This window comes from Panthera uncia, chromosome D4 (assembly GCF_023721935.1).
Source record: "Panthera uncia isolate 11264 chromosome D4, Puncia_PCG_1.0, whole genome shotgun sequence".
Taxonomy (NCBI): Eukaryota; Metazoa; Chordata; class Mammalia; order Carnivora; family Felidae; genus Panthera; species Panthera uncia.
The window spans coordinates 86916014-86931703 of NC_064807.1; the positions used below are offsets into that span (position 1 = coordinate 86916014).

At 49.9% G+C, this 15690-nt stretch overlaps 1 protein-coding gene across 1 annotated transcript; it reads left to right on the plus strand.

The window, feature by feature from the left end:
* The first annotated feature begins 7342 nt into the window (after positions 1 to 7342).
* Positions 7343 to 10186, plus strand: PRRT1B (proline rich transmembrane protein 1B). The gene is made up of 4 exons (XM_049631834.1): positions 7343 to 7415; positions 7621 to 8081; positions 8839 to 8982; positions 10037 to 10186. Exons 1-4 carry the CDS (start codon positions 7343 to 7345, stop codon positions 10184 to 10186), a joined length of 828 nt encoding a protein of 275 aa, XP_049487791.1.
* Positions 10187 to 15690: the final 5504 nt, after the last annotated feature.

Sequence of the window (15690 nt, forward strand, 5' to 3'; positions counted from 1 at the left end):
TCATGGTGACCACCACTCTCCTTTGGTCTCTGAGCTTAATGACCCTAGGGACCTCCTATCCCTGGACTGCCACAGTATTTGTCTTCCTGCGACTGGCTGCTTTTACTTAGCATCATGTCCTTAAGGCCACTCCGTGTTGTAGAGTGTGTCCGAATTTCCTTCCTTTCTAAGGCTGAGCAATATTCCATCGTATGGATGGACTGCGTTTGTTATCCAAACATCATCCATCAGCAGGCAGTTGGGCCGCTGCTCTTAGTGGCTGTGAATACTGCATCTATGGACACGGGTGTCCACAGGTCTCCTGTAGCCCCTGCTCTCAATTCTTTGGGCTGTCTACCCTGAAGTGGCACGATTGGATCATCTAGAAATTCTGTTTTTGCCTTTTTGAGGAACTGCCGTTAACAGTGTTTTGCCACAGTGACTGCACCCTTTTACGTTCCTACCGAAGCCGTACAAGCATCTGTTTTCTCCACATCCTGGCCTCTGTTTTTGTTTTTTTTTGTTTTTGTAATTTAAAAAAATTTTTAAAATTATGTTTTAAAGTTTATTTCGAGAGAGACAGGGAGCGTAAGCCGGGGAAGGGCAGGGGGAGAAGGAGAATCCCAAGCAGGTTCCGTGCCACCAGCACAGAGCGCCCCACGTGGGACTTGAACTCACGACACTGTGAGATCATGACCAAAATCAAGAGCCGGTGCCCCACCAACCGAGTCACCCAAGCGCCCCTTTTTTAAATCCTAGTGATTATAACGAGGCGGACGGGTGGTTTTAAGCTACTGTGTTTGTGGTTACTTTGTCATAGGACGATAGAATGCCAAAACGTACGTACCTTTATTCCTCAAACACATTTTTTTTAGGTCTCACTTTCTGGGTTGGCCCTTCTTTCCTTTTGGCACTCTAAGCCAGACTCTAAGCTACTGTCTTCTGACCTAGCCATCTATTGAATGTTTATGGAAATTCAGATTATTGTTCCCCTCTAAAGAGAGATCCCATTTTCTTCTGCCTGTTTTCAAGACTTTATTATGATCGTTGGTTTCGAGAAGTTACACGATGATGTATTTAGGCTGAGTGTCCCCCCCCCCCCCCCCCCCCCCCCCCCCTGTTCTGGATTTTCTGAGTTTTATGGATCTGTAAATTTGTTTTTCACCAGACTTGTGAAGTTGGCAGCTATGTCGTACTTCAAATATATCTTTCCCCCAAATCTCTCCTGGGACTTCCCTGACCGATGATGCATCAGACCTTGTGTGGCCACACAGGCCCCTGACGCATCGTTCTTTTCCTGTTTTTTCCTTTCATCGTCCTCTCTCCGTTCTTTGGATTAGTGTCTGTTCAGGTTCACAGACCCTTTTTTCCCCCTTGTTCTCTCCATTCTGCTACTGAGGGCAGCCAGTACATTTTTAACTTCAGGTATTATTATATGCTTTAGTTGAAAATTTCCATTTGGTTCCCTTTTTAAATAATGTTTGCTGGTGACACCTGGGTGACTCAGTATCGGGCTCGATGCTTGATCTCAGCTCAGGTCCTGATCTCCGGGTGGTGAGTTCAGGCCCTGCATGGGGCGTGGAGCCTGCTTAAGATTTTTTGGTTTTGGTTTTGTTTTTTTTTTTTTTACTTGGCTTGTATGTTTTTTTGCTCTTGAGTTGTAGGAATTGTTTGCATATTTTGGATATTCGCCCCTTCTCAGATACATGATTTGCCAGTATTTCCTCCCGTTTTCTACATTGCCTTTTTCACTTTGTTGATGGTTTCTTTTGCTGTGTGGGAAGCTTTTTAGTTGGATATGGTCCCACTTGCTACTTTGTGTTTTGGTTGCTTTTGCTTTTTGTGTTTAATCCAAAAAAATCGTCACTGAGACCAATGTCAAGGAGCTTTCTGCCTATGTTTGCCTCTAGAAGCTTTATGGTTTCAGGTCTTAAATTCAAGCCTTTACTCTGTGTTGAGTTAATTCTTGTGTGTGGGGTAAGAGAGTGGATGGTTCCTTCTTTGGCACGTGGCTGTTCAGTTTTCCCAACGCCATGTATTAAAGAGGCGCTCATTTCTCTGTGGTATATTCTTGGCTCCTTTGCTGTAAATCAGTTGATATATGCATGGGTTTATTTCTGGGCTGTTTCATTGATCTATGTGTCTGGGTCTTTGGGGGTTTTTTGTTTTTGTTTTTGAGAGAGAAAGAGCTCTCTCTCTTTCGGGGGAGAGGGGGAGAGGGGGAGAGGGGGAGAGACAGAGAAAGAGAGAATCCTAAGCAGGCTCCACGCTGAGTGTGGGCCCTGACGCGGGGCTTGATCTCATGGCCTGAGCTGAAACCAAAAGTCGGACCTCAGCCAATGGAGTCACCCAGGTGCCCCCACCCCCCCCCTTTTTTTTTTTTTTTTTAACTACAACCTCTTTGTGATATAGTGTGAAATCAGGGAGTGTGATGCTTTGTTTTTCTTTGTCCAGATTGCTTTGGCTTTTCAGGGTCTTTTGTGGTTCCACACAAATCTTAGGATCACTTTATTTCCGTGGGAAATGCTGTTGGGATTTTGATAGGGATTGCTTACACTAAATCTGTATGTTACTCTGGGCAGTCGTGTGGGTATTTTAACAGTAGTGTTCCAGTCCATGAGTGTGGAATAGCTTTCCATTTATTTGTGTTGTCTTCATTTTCTTTCATTGATGTCTTCTCATCTTTGGCTTACAGGTCTTGTACCTTCGTGGTTAAAAACATTTTTTTTAATGTTTGTTTATTTTTGAGAGGGAGAGAGAGAGCCAGAGTGTGAGCAGGGGAGGGGCAGGGAGAGAGGGAGACACAGAATCAGAAGCAGGCTCCGGGCTCTGAGCTGTCAGCACAGAGCCTGACGCGGGGCTTGAACCCACAAACCATGAGATCGTGACCTGAGCCGAGTTGGATGCTTAACCCTGAGCCACCCAGGTGCCCCTAAGTTTATTCCTAGGGGCGCCTCGCTTGTTCAGTCGGTAGAGCATGCTACTCTTGATCTTGGGGTTCTGAGTTCAAGCCCCGTGTTGGGGGTAGAATTTACTTTAAAAAAGGATAAATTTATTCCTAGGTATTATTATTATTAGTAGTAGTAGTAGTATTAGATATTCTGTTTGTAATTGTAAATGGGTTGTTTTCTTTCTTTTTTAAGATTTTATTTTTAAGTAATCTCTGCACTCCGTATGGGGCTCCAACCTGTAACTCCAAAATCAAGAGTCACATGCTCCACCAACTGAACCAGCCAGGCTCCTCTAAATGGATTATTTTCTTTTTAAAAAAAATTTTTTAATGTTTATTTATTATTGAAAGACAGACTCAGAACATGAGCAGAGGAGGGGTGTAGAGAGGGGAAGACACAGAATCTGAAGCAGGCTCCAGGCTCTGAGCTGTCAGCACAGAGCCTGACATGGGGCTCGAACTCACGAACGTGAGATCATGATCTAAGCCAAAGTTGGATGCCCAACTGACTGAGCCACCCAGGCGCCCCAAAATGGATTATTTTCTTAATTTCTCTTTCTGACAGTTCATTATTAGTGGATAGAAATGAAATGGATTTTTGTTTATTGATTTTGTATCCTGCAACTTCACTGAATTCATTTATTATTTCTGAGTGTTTTGGCAGAGATTTTAGGGTTTTCTGTTAATATCATGTCATCTGCAAATGGTGACAGTTTTACTTCTTTCTTTTCTTTAAAAAAATTTGTTTTTTACATTTATTTTTGAGAGACAGAGTGAGACAGAACATGAGCAGGGGAGGGGCAGAGAGAGAAGGAGACACAGAATCTGAAGCAGGGTCCAGGCTCTGAGCTGTCAGCACAGAGCCTCACGTGGGGCTCGAACCCACAAACTGTGAGATCATGACCTGAGCTGAAGTCAGACACTCAACTGACTGAGCCACCTAGGCGCCCCAACTTCTTTCTTTTCAATGAGGATGCCTTTTATTTCTTTTTCTTGTCTAATTGCTGTGGCTAGGATTTCCAATACCATGTTGAATAAAAGTGGTGAGAGTGGGCATCCTTGACTTGTTCCTGATCTTAGAGGAAAAGCTTTCAGCTTTTCACCAATAAGTAAGATGCTACCTGTGGGCTTGTCCTATATGGTGGCCTTGATTATACTGAGGTGTGTTCTATACCCACTTTTGTTGAGTTGTTTTTTTTTTTTTAATCATAAGTGGATGTTGACTTTTGCCAAATACTTTTCCTGCATCTGTTGAGAGGATCTTGTGCTTTATTTTTCCCCTTTCATTTGGTTAATGTATTGAGTGTATCATATTGACTTTTGTGTATGTTGAACCATCCCTGGAATCCCATCCCACTTGGGACATGGTGCATGATCCTTTTAATGTATTGTTGAATTTGGTTTGCTACCATTTTATTGAGGATGTTTGCATCTGTGTGAATCTGGGCCATTGGCCTGTGATTTTCTTTTCTTGTGGCATCCTTGTCTGGTTTTGATATCACGGTGATGCTGGCTTCATAAAATGAATGTGGAAGTGTTCCCTTCTCTTCCATTTTTTGGAAGCGTTTAAGAAGGATTGGTATTAATTCTTTGAATATTTGGAATTCACCAGTGAAGTTGTCTGGTTCTAGACTTTTGTTTGTTGGGAGGTTTTTGATGAACATGATTCTGTTCAGATTCTGTCTATCTTCATGATTCTGTCTTGGTAGATTGTATGTTTCTAGGAATTTATTCATCTCTTCTAGGTTGTCAAATTGTTGGCTTTTTACAATTATTCATCGTAGTCTCTTTATGACCCTTTGTGTTTCTGTGGTATCAGTTGTAACATCTTTTGTTTTTGATTTTGAGTCTTTTCCTTTGTGAGTCTAGCTGTAAGTTTGTCCATTTTGTTTATCTTTTCAAAGAACTAGCTCTTCATTTCACTGATCTTTTCTCTTGCCTTTTTAGTCTCTATTTTATTTATTTCTGCTCTGATCTTTGTTATTTCCTTCCTTCTCCTAACGTTGGGCTTTATTTGTTCTTTTTCCCCTAATTTCTTTCCTTCTAGTTTCCCCTAATTTTCCCCTGACTTGTAAAGTCAGGATGTTAATTTGAGATTTTTCTTGTTTTTCTGATGAGGCATTTATTACTGTGAACTTTCCTCTCAGAACTGCTTTGGCTGCATCCCATCCCATACAGGAAATCTGTTGTATTTATATATTCGTCATGAGGTATTTTTTAATTTGCCTTTTGAGTTCACCTTTGACTCATTGGTGGTTCAGCAGCATGTTGTGGAATCTCCACATATTTGTGAATTTTCCAGTTTTCCTCCTGTAATTGCTTTCTAGTTTCATACCACTGTGGTTCAAGAAGATCTTTGGTAAGATAACAGTCTTGAATATATTAAGACTTGTTTGTGGGGGTGCCTTGTCCATTAAGTGTCTGACTCTTGGTTTTGGCTCAGGTCATAATCTCACCGTTCATGAGTTTGAGCCCCACCTTGGGCTGTGTGCTGGTGATGTGGAGCCTTGGAATTCTCTCTTTCCTTCTCTCTGCCTCTCACCTGCTTATGCGCTCGCTCTCTCTTTCAAAATAAATAAACTTAAAAAAAAAAAAAACTTGTTTGTGGCCTAACGTATATTCTGTAACGGTGAATGTTCTTTGTGTACTTGGGAATAATGTGTATTCTATTGGTTTTGGGTGGAATGTTCTGTGTAGATCTAAGTCCATCTGGTCTGACATGTTTAATTTTTAAAAATGTTTTATCATTTATTTTTGAGAGAGAGAGAGAGACAGAGTATGGGTGGGGAAGGGGCAGAAATAGAGGGAGACACAGAATCTGAAGCAGGCTCCAGGCTCCGAGCTGTCAGCACAGAGCCCGATGCGGGGCTCGAACTCACAAATGGGGTTTGATTCCACAGTCTGTCTGCTTTTGGTCACTTTTGTGTCTTCAGGTGGTTTCCTTTTGTGCTTTGTCTACATCCATAGGAGAGAGAGACTTAAAATTAAAAAAAAATTTTTAAAGTTATTTATCTTGAGAGAGAGACAGAGCAGGTGGGAGAGGGGCAGAGAGAGAAGGGGAGAGAGAGAGAATTCTCATGCCCAACATGGGGCTCAAACTCATGACTCTGAGATCAAAAGTTGCATGTGCCACTGACTGAGCCAGCCAGGTGCCTGCCCCTGTTTTACCACAGAATTTGATTTATTTTTTATTTTAATTTTTAAAAACTTTTTTTAATGTTTATTTATTTATCAGTGAGACAGAGACAGAATGCGAGTGGGTTAGGGGTAGAAAGAGAGGGAGACAGAATCCGAAACAGGCTCCAGGGTCCGAGCTGTCAGCACAGAGCCCGACCCGGGGCTCGAACTCATGAGCCGTGAGATCATGACCTGAGCCGAAGTCAGTTAACCGCCTGAGCCACCCAGGCGCCCCAACTCTTGTTACCTTTAAGAACACTTAGGAAGTAAACCTCCAAAGCCAGGCCCTGGGCCGCCCACCCTGCTGTGGGGCCTTGAATGCCCACCCAGGTCCCTCTTGCAGGCCGTTCCTCTGGAACCCACCTGAGACTTAGAGGTTCTTAGCCGTCAGGGTGCTCTGAGGAGTAGCAGGCTACCTTCGGGACTTGTAGAACCTGCTTGGGTGCCTCTGGAGTGATAGCCTCAGAAATAACAGCCCGTTACTTTACCAGCAAAATGGGCTTATTCGGGAAGAGTAGAGAATTGCAACTTGGGACATGCGAGCTGGGGTAAAATCACAGGCAAGTCCTACAAAGAGGATTACTTTAGGAGGAGGACGCTGGGAGGGGCTGTCCTGACCCGGAGATTGGCAGGAAGGAGTTCAGGGTGAGGGTGGTTTCTCACTGGCCGAGTCACTGGGGTGGCGGGTCTCTTGTTGGAGATGCAGGGTCCGTCCTTCCCTCTGGGCCCGCGATCACGATGGTCTCCTGGTGAGGGTGCCTCTGCTGGGCTCTGTCAGTAACTGATAGTTGTTCCTGGAATTGATGTCAAGGGTACAGCTCTGCCAACTGGCCTCCTGCCTCCATTTTAGTGAGCCTTCCCTTAGGGATTTCCACAGGAGTCCCCGGGGTGGGTGCCGAAGGCCAGGCCGGGGCTGGAAGGCGGCTCAGGGCCCCTGCGCCCTTGCTTCCTGAAGCTGGTGGGCTTTCCCCACCCCTGCTGGCTGCCCCTTCCCTGCCCCCTCTCAGGCTTCTGTTCCCTCTGTGCCTCAGCTGGCACTTGGCCCTTAGTGACCTCCTGGCTCTTTGAAGTCCATCCTTAGCCCGGGCCTGGCAACCCTGGGGCACCTTGTCTTCCCTACCTCACAAGCCAGGACTCTGGCTTGGCTCATCTCTCAGACCAGCTCTCCGGGGCTAAGATCCTTACTGGTCCGGTCTTCCAGGGACAGGGCAGTGGGGGCAGGACCCAGCGGCCGCCATGGGGACCAAGGCCTGTGTCCCATACCTGCCTGGTGCTGTGCTGACCGTGTGGCTGCCCGGAGACCCTTCCCGTCTGCGCCTGTTTTCTCGTCTCACCCTTCCACTTCGGGTGGATCCTTCCAGCACCCAGCCAGCCCAGCCGGGAGAGGCCTGAGTGCGGGCACGTGCAGGGTGGGGACGGGCAGCGTCGCTGTGACTTTGTCCCTGGAGGGGCTGTGACTTGCGGCTCACGGGGAGGAGTCCCACCTGCTCACTGTCCCTGGCGTTTCTTCCCAGGAGCGGACGCAAAAGGGGGCGGCGGCCCCGCAGCCCCCCAGGATCCCCGCGGCCCCGCGCTGCCCCAGCTCCCGCGCCGCCCGCAGCTCCTGGATGAGGACGGAGGGCCCAGCGAGGAAGTGGCCGTGGATGCGGGCAGCTCCCCGGCCCCGGAGGAGCCCCGGGCCGAGCCCCAGGCCGAGGCCTCGACGGCGGCCCCTCCCGAGGCCGAGGCCACGGGCGAGGCCAGACTGGGGCCCAAGGTGGCCGTCGGAGGGGTGCCCAACATCGGCTTCGTGGGCGAGCCCCCGCCCTACGCACCGCCGGACCCCAAGGCAGTACACCTGCTCTACCCGCCCTTCCCGCAGGGGCCCGTCCTCTTCCAGCCTGGCCCCTCGCCCCAGGCCCTGTACCCGCCGCCACCGGCCACGCCCCTGTACCCCGCGCCCGCCGCGCCACCGCTCTTTGCATCGTTCCCGGTGGTGAGTGCCGTGTACCCCTGACCCCGGGTCTCCCCTGTCGCACTGTCTCACTTCTCTTGCCCCTCCTCCGTCCCCAGTGGGGGTGGAGGGTGGGGAGAGTTGGGCACGCAGGTGACCAAAAGTCACCATAAGTGACCCTTGCAGAGGGGCTTCGGTGCCCAGATGAGGGAAAGGAGAAGGTCACGCCAGCCTGGGGGGTGGGCAAGCCTGGAAGGCTTCCCAGAGGTGGGGGCTTTTGAGCTGAGTTCTGAGGGATGATGAGGAGGGGTGCTCTGGGCACAGGGTAGGGGGTGGCCAGGCCCGGCTGTTCTGGGAATGATGGTGGTCGACTCAGGGAAGAAAGGAGGGTGGGGGGGTGGGGTCCGTTGTGAGGGGCCCTGGGGCCTTTGGGTGGGAGATGACTTGGTGAGATTTGTAGAAAAACCAAAAAATCCTGGGATGCCCGTGGAGGAGAGCGTAGAGCTCCCTGGTGGTGGGGAGCCCAGTCAGGACAGGGGGGCACCGCCACGGCTCACCCTGGACTGAGCAGTTGGTGGAGGGCACGAGTGACAGGACTCCTGGGGGCCAGGGGGCCAGGGAGTACAGAGGGAGAAGGCAGGCGGGGGCCCTGACCCGGCCCCGTGGTGACCCACAGCCTCACTGGGCGGGGGGCGGGGGTGGACGGGGGACCCTCCGGTGGCCCCCATGGCCGTGTCCTCACTGCGGTGTCTGGAGGCTGGGCCGGCTCCCTCACTGGCCTCGGCCTCTGCCCCTGCAGTACAACAGCCCCGTGGCCAGCATGCCCGCCCCGCCCCTGGTGGAGCACAGGCCCCTGCCCAAGGACTACATGATGGAGTCCGTGCTCGTGACCCTCTTCTGCTGCCTCCTCACGGGGCTCATCGCTGTCGTCTATTCCCACGAGGTAGGTGGGGGTGGGGCAGCCCTGCCAGCAGTCGGGGGAAGAGCCCCGGTGGGGCCCACACAGCCCCTGCCCCCCTGTCCCGGCCACTGGGTGTCTCGGGAGGGGGGCAGGAATTGGGAAAACAGTGCTCGGTTGACCCTGCGGTCCTGGCCCCTCTTGGATGGACACCTCCTCCCCTCTCCTGTCTCTGTCCCGTGCCACTCAAGATCCGCTCTGGAAAAGTCAGCTAAACCAGTTTACAGCGAAGGTGTGAATGATTGATAAGGCCCCAGGAACTGCCTGCCTCAGTGGGGGCTTGTGTTTGACGGGGTAGAGACTGTCCTCCGTCCATCCACTCGTCTCTTGTAGCCCTCCGCCCCCGTCCCTCTAGCTCCTCATCCGTCCATGGACCCATCCCTCCGTTTCCTTCCGTCCAACCACCCTCCCACCCACCCCTCTATTCATCTATCAACTCACCCGTCCGCCTCTCCCTGTCCGACACCTTCCACCTGTCCATCCATTATCTGCATAGCTTTCTGCCTCCCTCCTGACCTCGCTGACCGTTACCAGGCAGGGGGTACCCTGGGGACCCGGTGACGCTGGTGTGAGGATGTTCTAACAGGGTAGGCCAGCCCCTGGGGGCTGACCTGGCCGGGCCCTGACCTCCCCGCGCTGGTCAGGCTCCCCCCTCGTAAACCAGGACGGTGGGGAGAAGGCAGCTCTCAGGACCGCTCGGAGGCGGGAGTCTGGGGGCCACAGCCTGCCTGTGAGTTCTGGCTCCACCGCTAGCTGTGTGGCCCTGGCTGGGCCACTTAACTGAGCCTTTGTTTCCTCATCTGCACGGTGGGGGCAGCAGTGACCCCGGTCTCAGGGCTGTCGTGAGAGTTGTCGGAGAGGCTGAGTGTGCACGCCCGTGGCCTCTGTTGTCGCTGCTCCTTCACGTGAGGTGGCCGGGCGGGTCCTGAGCCCCTCGGGCTGTCCGCGTTCCAGGCTGTGTGCTGGGGCCTGGCCCTGCTGGTGGCACGTGGGGGGCCTCGGGGGCTCCCGTCCACTCCCTGCCTCCATCTCGTTGCAGACGCGCGCGGCCCTGAGCAGGGGGGACCTGGCCCGGGCCGAGGAGGCTTCCCGCAAGGCCCGCTCGCTCGTGCTCTTCAGCCTGCTCTTTGGGGTCTTTGTGTCCACCAGCTGGGTCATCTACGTGGTCGTGGCCCTGTACCTCCCCTGAGGGCTGCTGGCTCCTTTCAGATGCCTGGATGCACAAGGACACCCAGCCTGGCCAGACGCTTCCTGTGGACTTTGATCCCTGCCGCTGGCCATCTGTTGCCTCCAGAGGGGCCCCAGGGCCAGAAGAAGGTGGGGTCTGCAGCTCTTGGCACGTCTGTGGCTGGGCCTCAGCCCCTACGGGTGTCCTCAGGCAGCGTCCTACACCGGAGTGGCTCCAGGGCCCAGGCCCAGCGGTGGGACGGGGGCCCACTGGAGCTCCGCATCCTGTGCTTCCTCCCGAGGTCTTTCTGGGACTGGGCTGGCTGGGCCCCCATGGCCCTTGCCTTCACCTTACACCCGGCAGACCACCCAAGGGACCGGGGCTCTCGTCCTCGGAGCCATCTGGAAGGACGTTGCAAACTCCGGCCTCCTCCCACCTCCAGCCCAGCCTGGTGTCCGTGGGGCAAAGCTGCTGGTGTGTCCTTCTCCCTGTCGGGGAGCTGAGTGTGGCGTCGTCCCTCTCCTCGTCGCTCCTGGCTGATTGTCCTGAGCCCTGGCCCCTTCCTAGGAGACAGGCTCTCTCACGCCGACTCCATGTCCAGAAACCAAGGCCACCGTGTCTGGTCAATAAACAACAAGCTGCCGGGCGGGTGTTGCTACTTCCTGGCTCAGTTTCAGGGTGAGCGGCACATCTGTCCACAGCCGGCCTCTGGGGGCTCCCACGCCTGCCCCTCCCAGGGATGCTGTTCGCACAAAGGCAGCTCCGTCAAGGGCCCGTCTGTCACTCACGTCGTGTGGCCCCTCTGAGATGTGATGCCGCTTCTCCCTACACCCGCTTCTCCTGGGGCTGCTTCACTAGAAGCTTCTGTCTCCTCTCCTGTCTCCTGGTTTGGGCCCACTATCTCTGTCTGTGGTCTTGCAGCATTTTTGGAATGTGCATTTTCTGCTCACTCCTTCTGCCCCCAACTTTATCGCCCACCTGCGGAGGATCAACTGGGCCCTGTGTGGTAAGGGCACCCTGACTGGGGAGCACAGTGCCAGACAGCCTAGACAGCTCTATGTCGGTATCCCTGCGTCATGCCTGGTACACCGGTCCAGTCAGCTGTGGTCCTGAGAATGGCCCTCCATTCTAACAAGGTTTCGAGCCATCTGCAGAGGAAGGGGCTTAGGGAACAGGGAGTGGGGGCCCCGCCGTGGCTTCCCTCCACGCCTTGTGATCGGCAGTGACCTTCTGGCTTGTCCAGGTCCCAGCCCCAAGAACAGTCCTTGACTTTAAGGAGTTTCTGGCTTCTTGAGGAAATTGTGTTTTCCCCATCTGTAAAATGGGCTGGCGGTGTAACTTGTCCCCTGGAGTTGTGGGCAGACTCCGTGGAGGGCCCGTGGGTGTTCAGCACGGTGCCTGGTGTGTGGTGAGCACGTGGAGTGGAGCTGCTGGGGACCGGTGGTGGGGATTTCTCCAGGGTCTCCCACAGCCAGAGGTTTTGGGAAAGCAGGGAGCAAGCCTGTTACTATGGGCTTAGGGACCCAGGAGTTTCCCAACCAGAAGGGGAAGCCGTTAATGGGCGTTTTCCTGGGGAGGTGTCCAGATTCAGGGGGGGTCTGTGATTCAGCAAGATAAAAAAGCATCTGCATGGAGAAGAGGAAGCCTCCCCCAGCCCCCCAGCTGAGCCGTACCAGCATGACAGATCAAGTGAAATCAAGTGATTTCTGAGCACCCACCGTCCTCGCACCTGAAGCAGGAGAACGTCCCATCTCAGCCTGGAGATGCTCTGGGGAGCTGAAGAGTCAGGATGAGGAAGTAAGTGGTGAGCGACAACGCTAGGGGGTGGTTGAAAGGTGGTTTCCTGCTGTCGGCACAGGGCTGGTCCAGAATTAGGCTATCCAACACTAGAAGGCATGGTAGCCACCAAAAAGGAGGGCTCCGTTTTTTAAAGGACCAGTAGATGCCAAACGATGTTTGGTAGACTCCAACAGCGACAGCTTTTCTTACTAAACTCTTAAGTAAAATCAAGATAGAAAGAAATCATCTAGACCAGTGTTCCTCGAACTTTATGTAGGAAATCTTTTTGAAATGCAGGTTCTGGTTCAGTAAGTAAGACTGGAGATTTTGCGTTTCTCCTGAGCTCCCAGCGATGCTGAAGCTGGGACATGTACTGACGGCAAACGGCACGTTTCAGTGGAAAATTACTAAAACCATTAAAAGCCAATAAACCCAGGATCAAGCTGTGGATGCCCTCTAGTGTCTACTCAACATGGCTGTGAGGTTCTAGCTTCTGTAGAAAACAACAGTGAGATTTGTAGTATAAAAAGTAGAAGAGACAATGATTCCTTAGCAAGAATATCCAAGAATCCATGAAAAAAATTTGGAGAACTCAGTAAAATGGTTGGATTTTAAATCTACAGATAGTCAATAGCAAGAATCAGTTAAAAGTGGAACAAATTTAAACATTCCACTCGTAATAGTGATAAAAACCGTAAAATCTAGGAACATATTTAACAAGACAGATCCAGATCCAAATGAACGACTTTTTAAAAAATTACCAAAAGGCAAAAACAAAAAGCTGGACAAAATAGATAGGAAAAGGTAATGTAAAGATATCTAGCCTTCTTTTTTTTTTTTCAACGTTTTTTTTTTATTTTATTTTTGGGACAGAGAGAGACAGAGCATGAACGGGGGAGGGGCAGAGAGAGAGGGAGACACAGAATCGGAAACAGGCTCCAGGCTCCGAGCCATCAGCCCAGAGCCTGACGCGGGGCTCGAACTCACGGACCGCGAGATCGTGACCTGGCTGAAGTCGGACGCTTAACCGACTGCGCCACCCAGGCGCCCCTTTTAATTTTTTTTTTTTTCAACGTTTTTTTTTATTTTATTTTTGGGACAGAGAGAGACAGAGCATGAACGGGGGAGGGGCAGAGAAGATATCTAGCCTTCTTAAATAGAGATTTAATTGAGTTCCCAAAAGGAAACCAAGCTCTTAAACTATGGCAAAATATTTTTTAAAATTAACATGGAAGGAAAGTGTGCAACAATTGCTATTCTTTTTTTTTTTTTTTTTTTTTTCAGTTTAGCGAGGGGGGAACTTTCTGCACCTGATACTAAAACTTAGCATAAAGCTATGGTGATCAGGACAGCATGGCTTTGCCACAGAGATAGATCAGTAAAAAATAACAGAAGTCCAGAAAATGTTCCAAGTGTGTATGAGAAGTTAATATTTGATGAAAATGGCATTTAAATTGGGAGAGTCAAGGATGGCTTATAATTAGTAGAGTTATCTGGTTGGAAAGAGTAATTATAACTATGAAAAAACAAATTCCAGATGGGTTAAAGAGCTAGGTATAAAATAACCCTTCACTCATGATGGACGAAAGCCTAGGAGGATGTCTTTAACCTCAGGGTGCTGGTGCAGGACAGAGGGGAGGCTGCTCACATCTGGAAAACCATCCAGAAAGACTGATAGAACCGAGTCCTGTACATCAGGAAAATATGGATCTAAAGCACGAGGTGGCTTTCAATTGTCACATGGGTAAAGAATTGACCGAATACATCCAGAGTTGGTGAGGGCTCCCTTACCAACTCATCTATTGCCAATGTGTATGCTGCCACTGTATTTCTGGAAAGTAGACGGTCTCTATTAATACATGCACGCTGTATTCACATGCATGTATGTGCAAAGAACAGTCTAGAAGGATATATCCTAAACTGCTGACAGTGGGCTGCCCTTGAGGAGGGATCGGGAGGAAGCAGAGGGTCTGTGCAATATGTTGCTGAACTTTAAAACAGAGCTGTGTTCAGAGTTGCTGAACTTTAAAACAGAGCACAACTGAAAAACGTGCATGCCTTTTGACCTGGCAATTCCAGCTTTAGGATTTACAGTGGTGAACAAAGTCTGTTTTCCTGAAGCTTCCAGTCCAGTGCGGCGGGATCTATCAGACAGCGTAGTTACCAGCTGTGCCAGAGCACCACGAAGGAGAGGGAGCTAGGCAAGTTCGAAAGTGGAGTGGAACAGAGGAGAACCTGATTTGGGTGCATCCCAACTTCAGAGATGTTAGAGTGTGTGTGTCTTAGAGTCTTAGACTTCGAAGTATTTGACCTGAAAGTGGTAAAGACAGGCTTTCCTGAGGACGTTGTGGCTCTGTTAAAAAGTGCAGTGAGGTGCTGCCAACCTGCACCCCTAAGTGGCTGAATCATTTTGCAACCCACCCCCAGCAACAGAGATGCAACTGCTGCCACCCCTCCCCTGCCCCCCATTTGTCTTGTAGGTTTCAGTGCTGCTGGCAGGGAGAGTTGTAGTGGTGCCTCAGTGTGGCTTTAACTTGCATTACTCTGATGACTAATGATGTTGAGCCTTTTATCGTGTGCTTATCAGCGATTTCCATCTCTTTTTATCATGTGCCTGTGCAAGACTTGTGCCCATTTTATGCTGGCCTGTCTTCTTAATAGTCTAGGGGGGTTCTTTATCTGTTCTGGCACCGAGTCCTGTGGTCTCGCCTTTGCACTCTGTGTGGGGTCATCTGATAAAAAGAAGTCCTCAGTTTTAAGATATACAAATTTATCTTTTCCTTTACGGATAACGCTTTTTTTTTTTTTCTTTATTTATTTTTGGGACAGAGAGAGACAGAGCATGAACGGGGGAGGGGCAGAGAGAGAGGGAGACACAGAATCGGAAACAGGCTCCAGGCTCCGAGCCATCAGCCCAGAGCCTGACGCGGGGCTCGAACTCACGGACCGCGAGATCGTGACCTGGCTGAAGTCGGACGCCTAACCGACTGCGCCACCCAGGCGCCCCACGGATAACGCTTTTTGTGGCTTAATAAAAATTCCCCTACTCTTAGGTCATGAAGATATTCTCTTATATTGTCTTCTAGATCCACAGCTTTACTGTGTGTTTTCACATCTGGATCTGTCACTTACCTGGAAGTCCATTTGTTTATTTCTTGTTCCATTGTCACATTTCATTACTGCAGCGTGAGAGTAAGTGTTGATATTGGGAAGGTCAAGCCCTCCCACTGTCTTTAAGGGTCTTAGACATTTAAATTCATTTATATTTATAATCAATTTTAGAATTGTCCATTTTCACCAAAATAAAGATTGGGATTTGACTATGATTGCTTTAAATCTATGGATTAATTTGGTGACAACTGGTATGTTTACTAACTTTTCCAACAAAAATGATGAATTTCCTTACTTGTTTAGATCTCTAAAAATTTTTCCCCTTGATTTTGAATTTGTTTTCTGTACAGAAATACTGTACCTATTTTGTTAGTATCCCTGGGTATCTGATTTTTTGATGCTATTATAAATATTTTGTTTCTTTTGTTACTTGCTAGTATACAGAAATACAGTTGATTCTTGATTATTGACTCTGTGTCCAGCAATCTAAGTCCACTTATTCTGATAATTTATCTGTAGATTGTTGAATTTTTTATTCACATGAATATTATCTATGTGTAATGGATTGTCTTCCTTTTGAAGCCTTACGTGTGTGTGTGTGTGTGTGTGTGTGTGTGTGTGTGTGTGTGTGTGTG

Bases quoted from the DNA above. Each gene is read 5' to 3' on its own strand.
- PRRT1B (XM_049631834.1), top strand. From the start codon at position 7,343: ATGGGGACCAAGGCCTGTGTCCCATACCTGCCTGGTGCTGTGCTGACC. The intron at 7,416-7,620 runs GTCTGCGCCTGT...GTTTCTTCCCAG, and splicing joins GCTGCCCGGAGACCCTTCCC to GAGCGGACGCAAAAGGGGGC. The intron at 8,983-10,036 runs GTAGGTGGGGGT...ATCTCGTTGCAG, and splicing joins CTGTCGTCTATTCCCACGAG to ACGCGCGCGGCCCTGAGCAG.